The sequence below is a fragment of the Cyanistes caeruleus genome, chromosome 2, assembly GCF_971803275.1.
Source record: "Cyanistes caeruleus chromosome 2, bCyaCae1.hap1.1, whole genome shotgun sequence".
Classification (NCBI taxonomy): domain Eukaryota; kingdom Metazoa; phylum Chordata; class Aves; order Passeriformes; family Paridae; genus Cyanistes; species Cyanistes caeruleus.
The window spans coordinates 102855629-102870905 of record NC_141702.1 but is presented as its reverse complement, the minus strand read 5'-3'; the positions used below and the strand labels follow the sequence as shown (position 1 = coordinate 102870905).

The 15277-nt window shown below is 38.1% G+C and overlaps 1 protein-coding gene across 3 annotated transcripts in view; it reads left to right on the top strand.

Moving 5' to 3' along the window:
- The window catches only part of NVL (nuclear VCP like), a 37988-nt gene that overhangs the window by 882 nt on the left and 21829 nt on the right, over positions 1-15277 (top strand). For 2 of the 3 annotated variants that reach the window (XM_023922904.2, XM_086878856.1), the window contains exons 2-15: positions 1113-1186; positions 1719-1771; positions 1862-1958; positions 2809-2863; positions 3389-3655; positions 4447-4570; positions 4859-4935; positions 5212-5346; positions 6810-6911; positions 8739-8856; positions 9343-9487; positions 11758-12028; positions 14261-14479; positions 15056-15160. In XM_023922904.2, the coding sequence (XP_023778672.2) occupies positions 1113-1186; positions 1719-1771; positions 1862-1958; positions 2809-2863; positions 3389-3655; positions 4447-4570; positions 4859-4935; positions 5212-5346; positions 6810-6911; positions 8739-8856; positions 9343-9487; positions 11758-12028; positions 14261-14479; positions 15056-15160 (1842 nt within the window). The remainder of the gene's footprint in view (positions 1-1112; positions 1187-1718; positions 1772-1861; positions 1959-2808; positions 2864-3388; positions 3656-4446; positions 4571-4858; positions 4936-5211; positions 5347-6809; positions 6912-8738; positions 8857-9342; positions 9488-11757; positions 12029-14260; positions 14480-15055; positions 15161-15277) is intronic. The other variant, XM_086878857.1, reaches the window with a different exon arrangement.

Sequence of the window (15277 nt, the reverse complement as noted above, 5' to 3'; positions counted from 1 at the left end):
TGAGAAAAGGGAAAAAGGGGATTACTTCCCAAATACATGTAGGAACAACAGGGAAAACTGTGATTCCTTCAAGTGGCACAGTGCTGTGTCACATCTTACGGTAGTTCATAATGGCTTTGCACCTTGAACACCAGGTTTCTGAGCCTCTGTATAAGTGTACTCCACTTATAATTCCTTAAAATGAGACAGTGACTGCTCAAGGGAACTTGCTTGGTTTCATTCAGAAGGTCACATTGAATGTGGCTTGACTATTCCAAAGTGGAAAACCCAGCTGGGTTTATGCTAGCCTTGATGTTTCATGCAGGGCATGCCTATGGGTGATATGAAGTGTAACATAATTTTAAAAGCTAAATATGTATTCAATTTAATTGTTTTGTATGCAGTTATTAATGTAAATGAGGGTTTGAAATCCTCCTTGCTGTGGCATTTATGATACCAGATCTTTTAGGATGATTCTCTATTTTCTTCCTCTTTTTTTGAGAAGGAATCCATCTTTATGGTATCAAAAGTTCTTGCTGCTGGTTTGGAGAGTGGGGGAAGAAAGCAAGTGGAGTACAGTTGTACATGAATTTTAGTACATTTTCTCACATTTGAAAATGGGTTGGATTAGCTGCTATCAGAGCAATAAAAAGGCTTGATAGAATTCACTTTATTAACATTGTTCTCTGAAATGTCTTCTAAAGATTAAAGTTGTTCTTATGAGTATCCGTCCTGATTCATATGGATAGTTTCATTTTGAGGGCAGGAGATCTAAACCAGCAGGATGATTACTGAGAGGAGGCAAGACAATAAGATGGTGTGTGGACTACAAAGTCAGCTTTCTTGCTAAATAAAAGTAACAGAGTTGGTTCAGCAGAAGTCATCAAAGCCCCCAAATGTAGGATGCTGCCTGTCCCCAGGAAGCAGAGCTCCTTGTAATCTGTGCTTTAATAAGCATTTCCCATTTCATTGGGAAATAGTGTCTAGTGTGTTGCAAGACAGTGATAAGCTGATTCTGATATTCATTTCAAATTTTAAGGAGGGCAAAATTTAAAACAGGCATATTTGGTCAAGCTGTTCTGGTGAAGTGATTGACAAAGATTTTATTCCCTGCTTAAAATTCTTCATTTCAGTATCTTGCAAGTAGTAAATGTGGGCAGTATGTTGACATTGGAATTCTAGCATCTGATTTGCAGAAAACCTACAGGTGAGCCAAGATTTGTCTTCTTATATCCTATGTTCAAAAATGTAGAATATATTAGTTTGTTCTTTTGCATTAAGTATGGAAGTTATAATTTTCTTTATGTTGCCTTCATTACCAGATGTTGAGGTTGATTGAAAGAGTGTTTCCCTTTGCTGATATATTTAATGACTCATATTTTATTAATTCATTGGTATTACAAGATCTAGTTGTGGTTTGGGGTTTTTGTGGGTTGATGCTTTTTTGTTTTAAATAAAAAGCTGCAGATTCATTGCAGCGTGTTGGGGTTTACCCCAGTGAGTTTAAAATATGAGGGAAATAAGCACCTCAGTGCAGACATGGGGGGGGAGCAGAGGATCCAGTCAGACTAATACCTTGCTCGGTTCCTCAGCAGGATGATCATGTGTTTTGCCCAGGTAGTTTTTAATAGGAGCCTGTGTGGAAGCTTGGGAATCAAACACTTTTTCCACTGGGAGTGATATTATGTTGAGGGAGAAATCAGTTGGTGTAACATGTTTATTTTGGTTTTTTTTTTCAGTGTAGATTATGGACGAAGAAAAAGAAATGCCTTTAGAATACAAGTTGCAAAAGGTAGATCTGTTAATATTGTGTCCGAGATGCCAAATTCTTTGACTATGCTTTGGCTGTTAATTCTTAACATAGTTGAACTTTTTCTTGCAGTGTTTGAAATAATCAGTAATGAAGAAGAACGCAAAGATTTGGCAGTTTTAGAATCAGAACATGTGTCAAAAAGAGCAAGACAACAAGAGAAAAATGAGTAAGAATTTTTACCACTGGATTAATGATGCCATTGCTGTTAACATTTCTTTAAAGCTTTCTGTGTTTGGTGTATTACATTTTGGTTGTTTCAAGGTTGCAGGTGGATCCTTGATTTCCCATAGGCTTGTCTTCTTCAGAAGTTACCTGCAGTTATTGGAAACTTTTTTGGCGCAGAAGACAAGCAGATATTAGAGCCAATCGTGATTTCTCTGTTTTTGGGAGCATATAGCCGTGAATTAGTGGACAACCTTATGGCTTCCTTGATAGTTTTCCACATAATGCCCTGTTTCTCATGTGTTTCAGTTCCTTTGTTTTGTTCTTAATCATTCTTGGATGTGAGAGGTACTGGCCACACGTGAGAGATGAGACTACCAGACAGGCTATTCAGAGTAAATCACCAGTGGGTGTGAGGTTGGAATGAAATTTTCTGACTCCTAACCCTGTCCATAATCTCATGGAGTGTTCTGTTTTCTGTAACCTGGGATAGATATTAAGGATCTCATGGGAAAGTAGGACACTTGTCAGAAGGCTCGGTCTGGATCAGCAGTGATTTGCTCCTATTTTCCTTGGTGAACTGAATCACAATGAACCTACATCACTTTTATATAGGTCTTTCAGACAGGTTGGCAAGTTGATCCAACTCATCACACACTTGGAAAGGATGCATTTTTTAACTTTTCATAGTAGAAGACTGAGAGCATGGGAGTCAGGAATTTCTCTCCAGCACTAGGCTACCTACTGTGATTATGGGGAACCACATTGTAGAAATTGCTTTTGTTTTACAGATGTCTCACTTGCAGTTCTGCTCTGATAAATTAATAGTTTTTTGTCTTTCCTTCCCTGTTAAGGACTACTGGAAGTGGCACAGATGACTCTGACTATGATGATTATCCAGAAGATTTAGTAAGTTTTATTTTATTACGATTGTTTGTGTAATATATGATTCTATGTTGTGAAATTGTGCTTGAAGAGTTTAAAAGGGGAGGTAGAGATAAGGTCTAGTCAGAGTTAGCAATTCCAACTGACAATCTGTGCAGCTGGAAAGAGGCAGTTTTCTGAAGGAAAAAGAAGAACTTGTGGGGAATCACTTTTGGGAAGGCACACTGAGAGCCTGAAGGACTTGCCTATCAAATGGATGAAGTGATTGAAGGAACTGACATCTCCAACTCCTGCCAAAAGAGGTGCTGTCCCATTAACAGGAGTCATTACAGAGTAACTTACAAAGGCTGCTGCCTCTTCAGCCAGCACATGTAGGTTTATATGCAGTCATTTGGTTGGCAGAGGAGTGGCTTGGAAGATGCATTGCCTATTTTATCCAGCAGCGATAATGCTGAATTATGCTTATGAAATAGTTTTTATTGACCTCTGAATATAAACCAAGTTAAAACCTGTCCCACGTGTTTTCTTTACATATGTGTAAATCTGCAGTCTGCAAATCAGATGAACAGTTCCCTGCTGAGCTTATACAAGAAAGGAAATCCTGATTCTGTTCCATCCACTCCAAAAAATGACCCTATGGAGACGTCTCCTCGTGTGAGAACAGCACCTCAAACAAGCACCTTTGCACCAGAATCCAGAGGTGAAAGACAAATCTCTGATGGTGGCTGGTTCATTGATAAAACTCCTGATGGGAAAGACTTCTTCATTGACCTTTCTGAGGATGGAGAAGGAGAGGAAACAAAACTGATTTCTGAGGTACTTTGTGTTTCACAAACCCAAGGTGTTCTAAGTAGGTGCATGCACAGAATTGCATTTCAAACATATTTTGTACAGAAGGTAGAAAGTCACCAAATAATGAGTTTCTTCCAGTTTTTTTTGAGGAAAATGTAGTTCTCAGTATGAAGGAGGCTGAGATTAGTGCCCATATTGAGAGAAAGATGAGTGGAACATAGCTGTTGTTTACTGCATTTGCCAGTGACCAGCTTACCCGGTCTGTGGCTTGCTGCAGCCACAGCATGTGGTCTTCCTTAGCCAATGTAAAGTCTTAGTGACCCTGGGGAAAACAGGAAACTTTTTTTTAAATTTCTTTTATCCTGTAATAGTCCTTCTCTCACATGTACTTGTGTTAGCACTAAATAACGTTTTCTTACACCCCCTTGTGACTTAATAGAAATAAAAATTATTTCCAGTGGAGTAAATACATTCATATAGTTGTATTCATCCTCAAAGTAGATTCCTCCATGGCATGCAAATAAATGGTGTCTGATTTTGGTTATTAGTTTTGAAGGGGTTTGCTTGGTTTTGGTTTGGGGTTTTTTGCTTAACAAAAAAAAGTGACTATTGTAATTAACCCATTTAAAAACAATGCAAATCCTAAGTACAAAAAAGAGTTTTTGCAAAAAAGAAGGTGTAAGTACCTGCCTTACTTGTCTTTATTTATATAACTTGTGTAAGTTAAGCATCATAGACACACATTTTGTTAAGTTTTTGCAGAAGTTCACTGACTTGGAAGGTTCTGTGTATATAATTCTGGTTTTATGTCCTAGAAATCAACAGAATTTTCTGTCTTGGAGAGTGAAAGAAAGAAGACAAAGGGCAGGAGAGCAAAAAGAAAAAAAGGAGAATTTCAAGATGTAGATGGAGAAATTGAATCCATGTTACTTAAGAAAGGTGAGAGGTTATTTTTGGTGTGTTACTCCAAACATAGAGATGTCTTTAAACCGTGGAATCTGTTATCAGATGAGTATTTTCTGATGTGCAGAGAAGTGACCCCAGGTAGTTTTTGAAAGAAATTCAGCCCTTATGTTGTACTAGAAAAATATTGCAGTCCTGTGTCTGCTACTAAAAAATAATATTACTCTGTGTGTTTATCTATTTGTTTAGGCTGAGTGCGTTTTGTTTAGTATTAGCAAGTACATTTATACCATGGCTAAATTTGTGTCTTTTCCTCCTTAACAGTGAGAAATAAGGGGTCAGAGCTTTACCACCCTTCAGTGAAGTTTGAGGATGTTGGAGGCAATGATGAAACATTAAAGGTTAGTTAAAATTTTATTGGTGGGCTATAGGATGCACTGAATAAAATGTGTCATGAAAAATGACAGAGAAGAAATATTGCAGAGCTCATCTTCATGGCATTGAGCAAAGCTGCTTATACCAACAGCAAGGTTGTTGGTTTTTCTCTGAGTAATCTTTCTGTAAGCTGTCATTGAATTCAGATTGTTACACAGAACTTGTTTTACTTTGCCCTGTCTATAAGAATAGCAAATACTTATTTCTGCAATTTAAATGGAGATTTCTCGTGTTCTTAATAGGAAATCTGCAAGATGCTCCTTCACATCCGTCATCCTGAGGTCTACACCCACTTGGGAGTTGTTCCACCTCGGGGCTTTCTTTTACATGGGCCACCAGGATGTGGGAAGACACTGCTGGCACAGGCAATTGCTGGGGTGAGATGGCTTCACATTTACAGCTTCTTCCTTTTCTGAGTTGCTTTTAGAGAGAAAGAGAATAATCTTATTTCAGAACAGACTAGACCTTTTCATTTTAGCCATCCTATGATAGTCTGAAATAAGTTAATCTTTACTTCCTTTGTTTGAATTCCATCTGAATCTTTACTTGATAGAACCTCATACATAGAGTCATAGTGACAAGGTTTTATGTGTGATTTAACTGCTTGGAAGCATTCTCAGAACAGAGCAATATAGTCACAGGTGTTTTGAGAAGGGTATAAGTGAAAGATAATTTTGGCTAAATTACCATACTGTTTCAAGTCTAGACTCAACTTTACTACCTTTTATGAGGCATGACATTAATTCTGTTGGGTGGCACCTGTTGAACAGCTGATTTCTGAATTCCAGGACTGGATCTTGCCTTGCCTGTGTCATATTGATGTTTTCAGAGCACATGACACTACTGGTGTTAATAGTTTGTAGTGATGGTGAAGTTCTGCCACTGTTCCTGTTTTGGATATAAATCTAAGGACTTTTAAGGGCTCTCAGTGGAGAGCCAGATAACGATGGACATTTCTTTTTCTTTAATATAGTTGCTCCTTAAATTATACTGATTATAACCTTAGATTTAGATATGTGTAAATTAGTGACTTCTGTAGTGCAGATAAGGAAAATACTGATATTTATTCCTGAATTGTTGGTTACACCCTTCTGACATTGTTTCAGATGTTTTAATTAGGAAGATTTAGATGGTTTCTTTCTAATGCCTTATTGTAGAGTGAAGCCCTTTGAATAATTTGATATTTAATGCTTCAGTAAGTATTTGTATGCTGGAAGGGTACTACATTTGAGGAAAGAAGCATGTGACAAGTGAAAATCTTTGAGATGAAATATATTTAATGACTGCTTCTTAAATAGTCTTTTTTCTTAAATAAGAGATTTTCGGTAGTGCTCTTTTAGGCAAATTATCTTCTTTGAGCACCAAAGGGTCTCTGGTGTCCTTGAGTTGCATAGATTAGGGTTCATTCTCTTTTATATGTTAATTTAGGGATAGTTTTCTTTTGTATGTAATTCCAAGAACTTGAAATAGGCTGCACCAACCTGTAGCCCTACTGTGCTACAGTCTATTAAAGCTGCAGTTCTATTTATTTATTCTTAATAGCAGAAAACTTTGAGTGTGAGCTTTACAAGTGTCTTACTGTACAATCCTGCACAGATATTTCTGGAACAGACTCTGGGAACCAAACCCAGTGGGGAACACCTTCCAGACTGCTAAGCAATGCTTTGTTGCACATTTTAAGTTGGAGGATGCTCCTTATCTTCTAAAAAAATTCCTAAAGATTTATATGAATATGTAATTTGTAGGCTTAAAAGGTGTGGTATTGAAAAATATTTGTCCTCAAGGCAGCCAGCATTTCTAACCTCTTCATATAATAAAAAATGTTCCTTGTTTCTTCCAGGAGCTTGAGCTCCCTATGTTGAAGGTGGCAGCAACAGAGATTGTGTCTGGAGTGTCAGGGGAATCTGAGCAGAAACTGAGGGAACTGTTTGAGCAAGCTGTGGTAAGACACCCACTGGAAATAGCTCTGTGAATTACTTGTCTTTTTCTTTGTAAAGATTCATACTTTGTTGTTGTGGTTTGAATTTGAGTAAATGTGAGTGAGTGAATCTTTATCCTGCTACACACATGGCTTGTCTCCCCTTCTGTGACCAGAATTCCATTGTACTGTCATGATGTCACAGAGCACAAAGCTTACTGTTCTGAAGCCTTGACAAAAGATGGTTCATCATAGCATTGTAAAAAGAGCAACATAAATTATTTACATATTTGGATCTGCTTGGCTTGATATATAAAAGAAAAAAATGAAGAGCAGTTCATTGTGCTTTTTTGTTACAAGAGGTTTTTGCTAATTTTGTATGGCATGGAATTTGAGTGAATGTGAGAGATTTTAGGCTTTGGCAGTCCTTTTGGTGAAAAGCAGGAAATTTGGAACAAACATGATAAGAGCAGGAGAAAAGTGGAAATTGAAGTCTTTCTTTGGTGTGACTTCTGAAACCAAAGAGAACGAGACAGGTTGAGATAATTTTAATTTAGAGAAATACAGATGTTTCTGGTTCTTTGTATGGACCTGATTTGTTATTTCATGAGGTCAGTTTTCTGTTCCTGACCTCTGAGAACGTTCTGACTTTATTTCATTTTTCTACTCTCCCCTGAAACTGTATGTAGGTATTTAAAGTATGCCCCTAAACAAGGCAAAAAGGTTGATTGTGAAGCTGTTTGTTATGTTTCCTGTTCATATAAACTTTAATTTTTGGAGAGCCTTGTTAAGAAGTTGTTTAGAATAAAATTGCATAGGTTATGGCAAGAAAGGAGTTTTTAGATATTACATATGTTTTGTATGTGTAGTGATCAAGGAGAGGTTGCTCCAAATTACTGTTACAGAAATAACATCTATTGCATAAATTATGTCTAAAATAAGATCTCTTGCTTTTCTGATAGTCTCTTACGCTCCCTTAAGTGGTTTTCCCACTTAGTTTTCGCAGCAGTTTTTGTGCAGGGGAAAAGACGATTCCTCGTTGTTTGTGTGCTGTGGAGTTTTTGGGGCCTTTCCCCCTCTGTCACAGCGGGAAAGGGAATGGCCACGAGATGGCGCAGCCGGTGCCTGGGAATACCCAGTGCGGGTTTTGTACTTGGGACATTTTTGGAACAAGATTCCACTGTTTTCCTCGAGTATTCCTTTGCACTACTTGTGCTTTTCGGGAATATTAATGATCTTACATCAGCTAAGCACCGTTATATTAGTTACACGAATTATTAATCCGTGTTATTGTTGGCCTTTGATGAAGTTCATGGGATTTTAGAACACTTGTGGGAGTTTGTCACTGCTTGTTTTTACTCTTTGAACATGGTCCAGCTCTCTAGTAGTCTTGAATTTCCATGACCACCTACTGCTCCTTTTGTTTCATTCTGTGTGTCAGTAATGCTACTCTTGAAATTCCACAGCTCTAATGTCACTAACAGAACAAACAACAAACCAAACCAGACCTTTCTTGTGTGCTTTTCGTTCATGGAATTCAGCAGGCAGTCACAATGGAATATTTAGGGAAAATGTAAGGCTACACAGAGGTATATTTAAATTTTAGAGAGTGTGTAGAGACATTTTAAATCTCATGCCTTAATTACTCCATAGCTTCAGATCAGTGAAGTTTCATAGTCTGATGGCTCTCCAGACTGTCTGCAAGAACAGCAGAATTGTTCCAGGACTTGACTGTACAGCAGATTTACAGTGAGAGTTACAGATCAGAAGACCTGAAACATTTCTTTCTTGTGAAAGAAATTTCACCTTGCCAGTGTGATTTTGTAATTACGAATCTTTCTTGTTCCTTAGTCCAGTGCTCCATGTGTCCTTTTCATTGACGAGATCGATGCGATCACCCCAAAGAGAGAAGTCGCATCGAAGGACATGGAGCGGAGGATTGTAGCTCAGTTCCTGACTTGTATGGATGGTGAGTTTCAGGAACAGCTGTGCTAAAACCAGATTATAATTATCAGCCTCACTGCTTCCCTTCAGTAGTGATTTCTGCTTACTTTAGAGGAGGTAGTGGCAAGAATTTTTCTTATTTTGATAAAGTTTGCCTGGGGAGTGGTGGGAAGATCATAATAAATGTGAAGGGGTGTTACTACAATATTTTGACAGTGGTTTGTCAGATTATATAAGCCTGTCTATTGTATAAACAGAAATAATGGGGGGACCTGTTAAATTAATTAATAATTAATGTATCTGTTCATTTTTAAATTTTTGCTTGATTACATTGCAAAATGGAAGTTTTAGGTAGTAGAGACAGAGATGAGCAGCAGTTCAGTCTGACTGTTGATTAGTTTATCTCTGCTGACTGCTATCATGTGCTGCAGAAACAGAGTCCCACAGATATGGGAACCAAGTTTGACAGTGAATATGAGTACTGACTTCCTTCCTTCCTTCTTTCCCTTAGACTTGAATAATGTGGCTGCCACTACCCAGGTCCTTGTTATTGGAGCAACAAACAGACCTGACTCCCTGGACCCTGCACTGAGGAGAGCTGGGAGATTTGACAGAGAAATTTGTTTAGGGATCCCAGATGAAGGGGCAAGAGAGAAGTATGTGTTGTAAAGTAAAACTTCCATTTTGATATGTTGATAAAGAAAATAATGTGTAAGTTAACATACAAATGAAGGAAAAGTACTTCATTGTGTTTAGTTCTGTTTGTACCTGAACACACCTGTGGGTCAGCACACACTGAAAAGTTGCAGAAGGCGTTAAGTGAGCACCTATTTGTCTTGTTTGCTGTGCCTACATTTGGAGTAACTTCCCTTCTTGTGTGTAGAACTGCTTTTAACATTATGTTAATGGCTTTCCAAGTGCCTTAACAGTACAGACGATGGAGTCAAATGTATCTTTTATGTATCAGGAAGTTAACATTCTGTCTTTGGTGCTCCCTATGTAACTGTTAAATTAGGAACATAAATTAAGTAAAGCCCAGTTGTACCTTAAGCAGCAAGCCTAGATTCTTCCATTCCTTTCCTCATGGAAATATACCAGTCCAGGCATTAAGCTGAGCTGCAGTCATCCTGTGTTGTGTAACTGTCCCTTTTTACTTCAAAGATCTGTGACTATCAGACTAAGTTAAAAGAAATAAATCTATTTTTGCATTTTTAATTAAAAAGGAACTGCTACTCATTTCCTCAACAGCAAAAAACATGGGAAAGGAAGCTTGAAAAACTTACAGCTTATCTTGTTATGGAAAGGAAAGAAAGGTTAAAGGATAAATTTCTTCTTATTCTCAAATAATCATACTTTTAAGTTGGAGAGGCAAGCACTTCTGCTTGCAGTATTGCCCCCTTTGTGTTGTCAGCACTCAGGCCATTATTCCACCCTAGGATTTTTCCCCTCTTTTGGCCATACCTCCATTTATTTTTTAGCTCCTCCCTCCCTTCTTCCTCCAGATTTACTGTCCTGTAATAATTATGTTCCTCTTGGCTGTGAGCAAGACATGCAGATGGTTAGAGGTAGAACTAACGGGTCACCTGAGGAGAGTTGTGATTGTCTGATAGTTCCTAGAAACATGTTAAAATGATGATATTCCCAGAAATAGCACGGTGCCAAAGGACGGGAGCTGTGAAAGTCAGAGCCATCACAGGTTCCAGTGGAATCACAGGCATTCATATTATTGTTTGAGGTGTGGGCTTCAGAGACTGATGGTTTTCTTTTTAAAATTCTTCCCTCCTGCTGCTTTCTGTTTTGTTTTGTGGAAGGCATGGTGATGTTGGTTTGTTCCTTTATTATAAAATGAGGGGGTTGCATAGGCCTTATAAGTCCTCACAGTGTGCTGATTTAGTGGGTGAGTCTTGCTGAGGGCAAGGTTTGAACTGTGTAGTTGTGGTTCTGCAGCCTTAAGGGGTGAAGTGAGATGAGAAAGGGCACCTGGAGATCTTGCTTTACCTGGTGTTTTCTTGTGCAAATTCAGAATGGGCCATTTGTAGTTCTGAACTGTTTACACTTTGACTTAATTGATTAACTACAGGTCTTGTCAGACAGGTTGAAAAAATCTTGAGAAACAGGCTATTATCCCTAATAAAGATTGAAAGGAGAGATGGTGGAACTTGCTGGTGGGGAGGAAAACAGATTAAATATATTATAATTTTAGAGTTTTGAAGAGTTTAATCACTTAGTTTTTTCATAACTTTTCTGTAGTTTACATTATTTGATCTAGAAATAATTTGAAGTAGATTTTATTGGAACTAGAAGTATTTTATTACTGATCTGGACTTCTTTGGTTTCTGCTGCCTTTTAAAAATATTTTGCCAATGAAGTGCTATTTTGCTGTTGTATTCATTTATTCTGCTTTCAGTGCTCAGGGAAAAATACTGAAGATTAAACCTTCACAGAGTCTGATTTCATTTGCTTCTTGCAGAATAGCTTGTTGTGGATGTTCTTCAATAAATAAATTTTTAAGAAGCAGCATGGAACAGACAGTGCAGGCTTAGGTTATTAGGAATACAAGGTTAAATGTATCAGTGAATAACTCGTCTGCATCTCTGTGGTACTCTGAGACCTAGCCTATCAGTTTTGAATATAAATTAGGGTTGAAAGGTGACCTGTAATACTTTGGTCACCAAAACCACCGCTAATGCCTGGTCGACGGTGTTGGTTTTTGTTTAAGAAGTGACAGGAAGTTTATAGCACAGTTCTGTGGGTTTCAGTGTTGGTTACTTCCTACTTGAGCAAAAACTTCCTACTGTGCTCCTTCAGTTCATGTGGACTGAAAGAGATATTAAATACTGTTTGTTTTCATATGGAAAAAAAAAAAAAGGTAACAGCTTTTTGTTCAGCTTTATATTTAAGGTTTTTTTCCCCCTTTCTTGATTAGAATTCTTCAGACTTTGTGTCGAAAACTGAAGCTCCCAGAGTCGTTTGAATTCCGTCATTTAGCACGGCTGACTCCGGGCTATGTGGGGGCTGATCTGATGGCCCTGTGCCGTGAGGCAGCCATGGGCACGGTCAACAGGGTCCTGATAACATCTGAGGAGCACGGCAGGGAGCACACACACTCTGCAGGGAACACAGCTGAAGGAAGCCCGGGAATAGGGACAGATGTCCTGGTGGAAGAGGGCACCAACCAACCAGAGCTTCCACCTAAGGTATGTGTTCCTTGAAGCATGTGTTTTTAACATCTGAAGAACTGGGCCATTTTAGAGTTATGAAAGTCATTAGTCATAAATTCTCAAACATCTACAGCCAACCTAATATTATATTTAGATTTAGAAATCGCAGCTTCTAAGGCATTTCCTAATGACCCATTAGGAATGGGTCAAACCATTCAATGATTGGCTCCATTCAATGGAATCCCAAACCCCAGTCCTCCTAAAAGTTATGTTCGTGTTTTATACAAGGTGTGTTTTTTTTCTCTAGGATTTTTGGGGTTTTTGTGCTGTGTTGTTTTGTCTTCTAGCAGAGCGGAGTTTCAAAGTTGGCTGTATCTCTCTTCAAAAGTGTATTGCTTGTAACAGAATTTTAAAAGTATCAGACTTGCACTGAATATTTTGTACCAGCTGTTTGCTGTGCCCTCAGTGAAATGTCTGTGAGGGCCTGGGGCTCTTCCATGACCTGGTAGAGTTACAGTAAGCCAAAGTCTAAAAGTATTTATGCAGCCTTTGTTTGCCTTCCAGCTACGTGTTTACTTGAGGTAAGTCACACGTGGTGTCTAGTAGCTGTAGCAGGTTTGAGGAAGAGAGGAGCTGTTAATGTGCAGCACAACTGGAACTCTGTTGCAGAGAATAGTATTTCAAGTCCCATAATTATTTACTGGCCTAAGTAACATGAAGGTTAGTGAAGCAGAGCAACTTTATATAGAAATCTTTGGTCCTACTTCTCAAATTTTGGAGTCTTATGCCTTCATTATGTGTGGGCCTCTTAAAGATTTGTCTGGAGATAAATGGGCTTAAATGCATATTGTGCTCAGGTTTTGTTTTTAGGAGGGCTGTCAAAGAGCACTGTTGCTGTGATGACAAAAATCAGTGTAGAAAGCTGTAGTAAGCCTTTGTATTAGTATAACATAAGCATGGTGCTCATACCTCCCAGTGCTTCCTGGGGCCTGCTGTAGCCAAAAGAAGGTGGGGAGTGGAAGCTAGTTCCAGCTTTTATCAACATCACTATGATCAAAGGGGTCACTGAGAATGAGGAAGTCTAATCCTAACAAAGCCATGTTTTGATAGCTGGCAGGAGGTTGACATAGTCTAATACAGGGTATTGTCATTAAAACCCTTGTATTATATTTATAATGGAAAAATAAACATACAAAACCTTTAAAAATAATTCACACAATTCGAGTAAACAAACCCAGTGGTCTTGGCTATTTCAGAGTTTCTCTCAATGGCTCTTTAAAGAGGAGGGAGGACTTAAAAGGAATATCAGGCATTCTAAGCACTTGTATTTCTTTGTGGTCAGTTGTAGAGCTGTCCTAGCTGCAATTGATAGGAAGTGGTACTTTTTCTTTATACTCTTGTAGAAAAAATGTTGAAACTTAAAAAGGGTTTTTACATTTATTTTTTCTCTCTCTGTCTTATAATGGAAGTCAGTTTTACTTGTAGTGCAGTATCAGTTTGCTTTGATGCTGCCTTTCTATATTAGAATGGGGATGTATTTATATTGTGAAGATCTAAAGTTCTTTGATGGAGTATTTTCTCAGTTCCCAATATGGAAGTGACTGGAGAAATTGGAATATACCTCCCTTGGTCACTGTGGTCTGCAACATGGGCCAGTGCAGAAAAGTATCACCCTGCTTCTCTGTCCTGTTTGCCCAAACTTTTATCAGGGCCTGATTGCAGAATAAGGTCTAACCAGGTTGAGGAAATGAGTTGTCTTGAAATCAGATGATGTTAAATAAAAGTGGATGTTCTAGAAGTGTGTTAAGAGTTTTATATTCAGTTTATACAAAACTGAATATTCTGCAAATTGTTGGAATTGTGCTGTCCAGCAGTTTTTCACTTTCTCTTGAAAGCAGTTTCTTGTTAAAAGCAGAATTAATACATATAAATACATATTTTGGAAATTTCAGCATGGAAATAGCTTTCTCCTAGTCAATGTGGGAGAAGCAGTAGGAAGAACTAGAAGGCAAAATACATGTGCTAGCTCATTTTCTGTATCATCTAAGTCAAGATTTTAGGCTCAGCTCAGTGCTTTCAGACTGTTAAATGTACACAGAGCTTCCCCAAAACATTTTTATCATTAATAGTAATTTACATATTTTATGTGTATTGTACATAATAATGTGATTGATAGTTGAATTATGGCTTTGAAAAAGCCCTTTAAACGGCTCTGATTGTCTAACCCAGTTGCATAATCTTCTTCTCTCACTTTCCATGTACCTTAAGGATGAATTGCAGAGACTTTTGGATTTGCTGAAGGAGCAAGCCCCCTTGCCCGAGGAGCAGCTGCAGAAGCTGTGCATTGAGATGAATGATTTCATTGTTGCACTGTCGTCAGTGCAGCCCTCTGCCAAGAGAGAAGGCTTTGTCACAATCCCTGATGTGACATGGGCAGACATCGGAGCCCTGGAGGATGTTCGGGAGGAGCTGACTATGGCAATATTGGTATGTCCTAACCTTACCTCCAAAGAGCTTTTGCACTCCCCCCCCATGCAGGAAATAAAAATGTTTGTTTTCAATATTTATTTAAGATATAGGGGTATTTTTCAATATCTTTATTTAAAACAGTCAAGTTTATATACTTCACTTCAGAATTTGTTTCAAGTCTGGTGTTTGTATTTAATATTTTGCTTTTTGTATTCATGCTTTCAATGTGTATTGCTCAATCTTTAAGTATTCTAAAAGTTGTGTACCAATAACCTTGGTTATGCAACTTCCACACAAAGAATTGAGAACTACTTAGCTGGAAGCTTAGCAATCTTGCTGCTAATCAGAGGGAAACTTAACCTTAGCACTTTTAGGTAACTTTGGTGAATAAAATCTTTTCCTTTTAATAAGGATATTTCTCCCATTTAGGGGTAATTAGCAGTGCAAGATATTAAGGTGCTGATTGAACCTCTATTCTTTTAGTCTATAAAAAAAATTGGAAAAAAGAACTTGCTTTGAATAATTTTCTGTAACTAAAATGAAAAGTTTCATGTTTTCTTTATGCCAGAGATAACAATGATAATTTCTTTTTAGGCACCTGTGCGAAACCCAGAGCAGTTTAAAGCTCTGGGCCTGACTACTCCAGCTGGTGTCCTGCTTGCAGGTCCTCCAGGGTGTGGCAAAACACTATTAGCTAAGGTAATGTATTTTCTAAACATCATTAAAGACACTGGAGAATCTTCTTGAAATTGATGTTTTGTAGGATGAGTCTGGATCATAGTGTAAGAAGCTGGACTTTTGCACCACATCTCATCA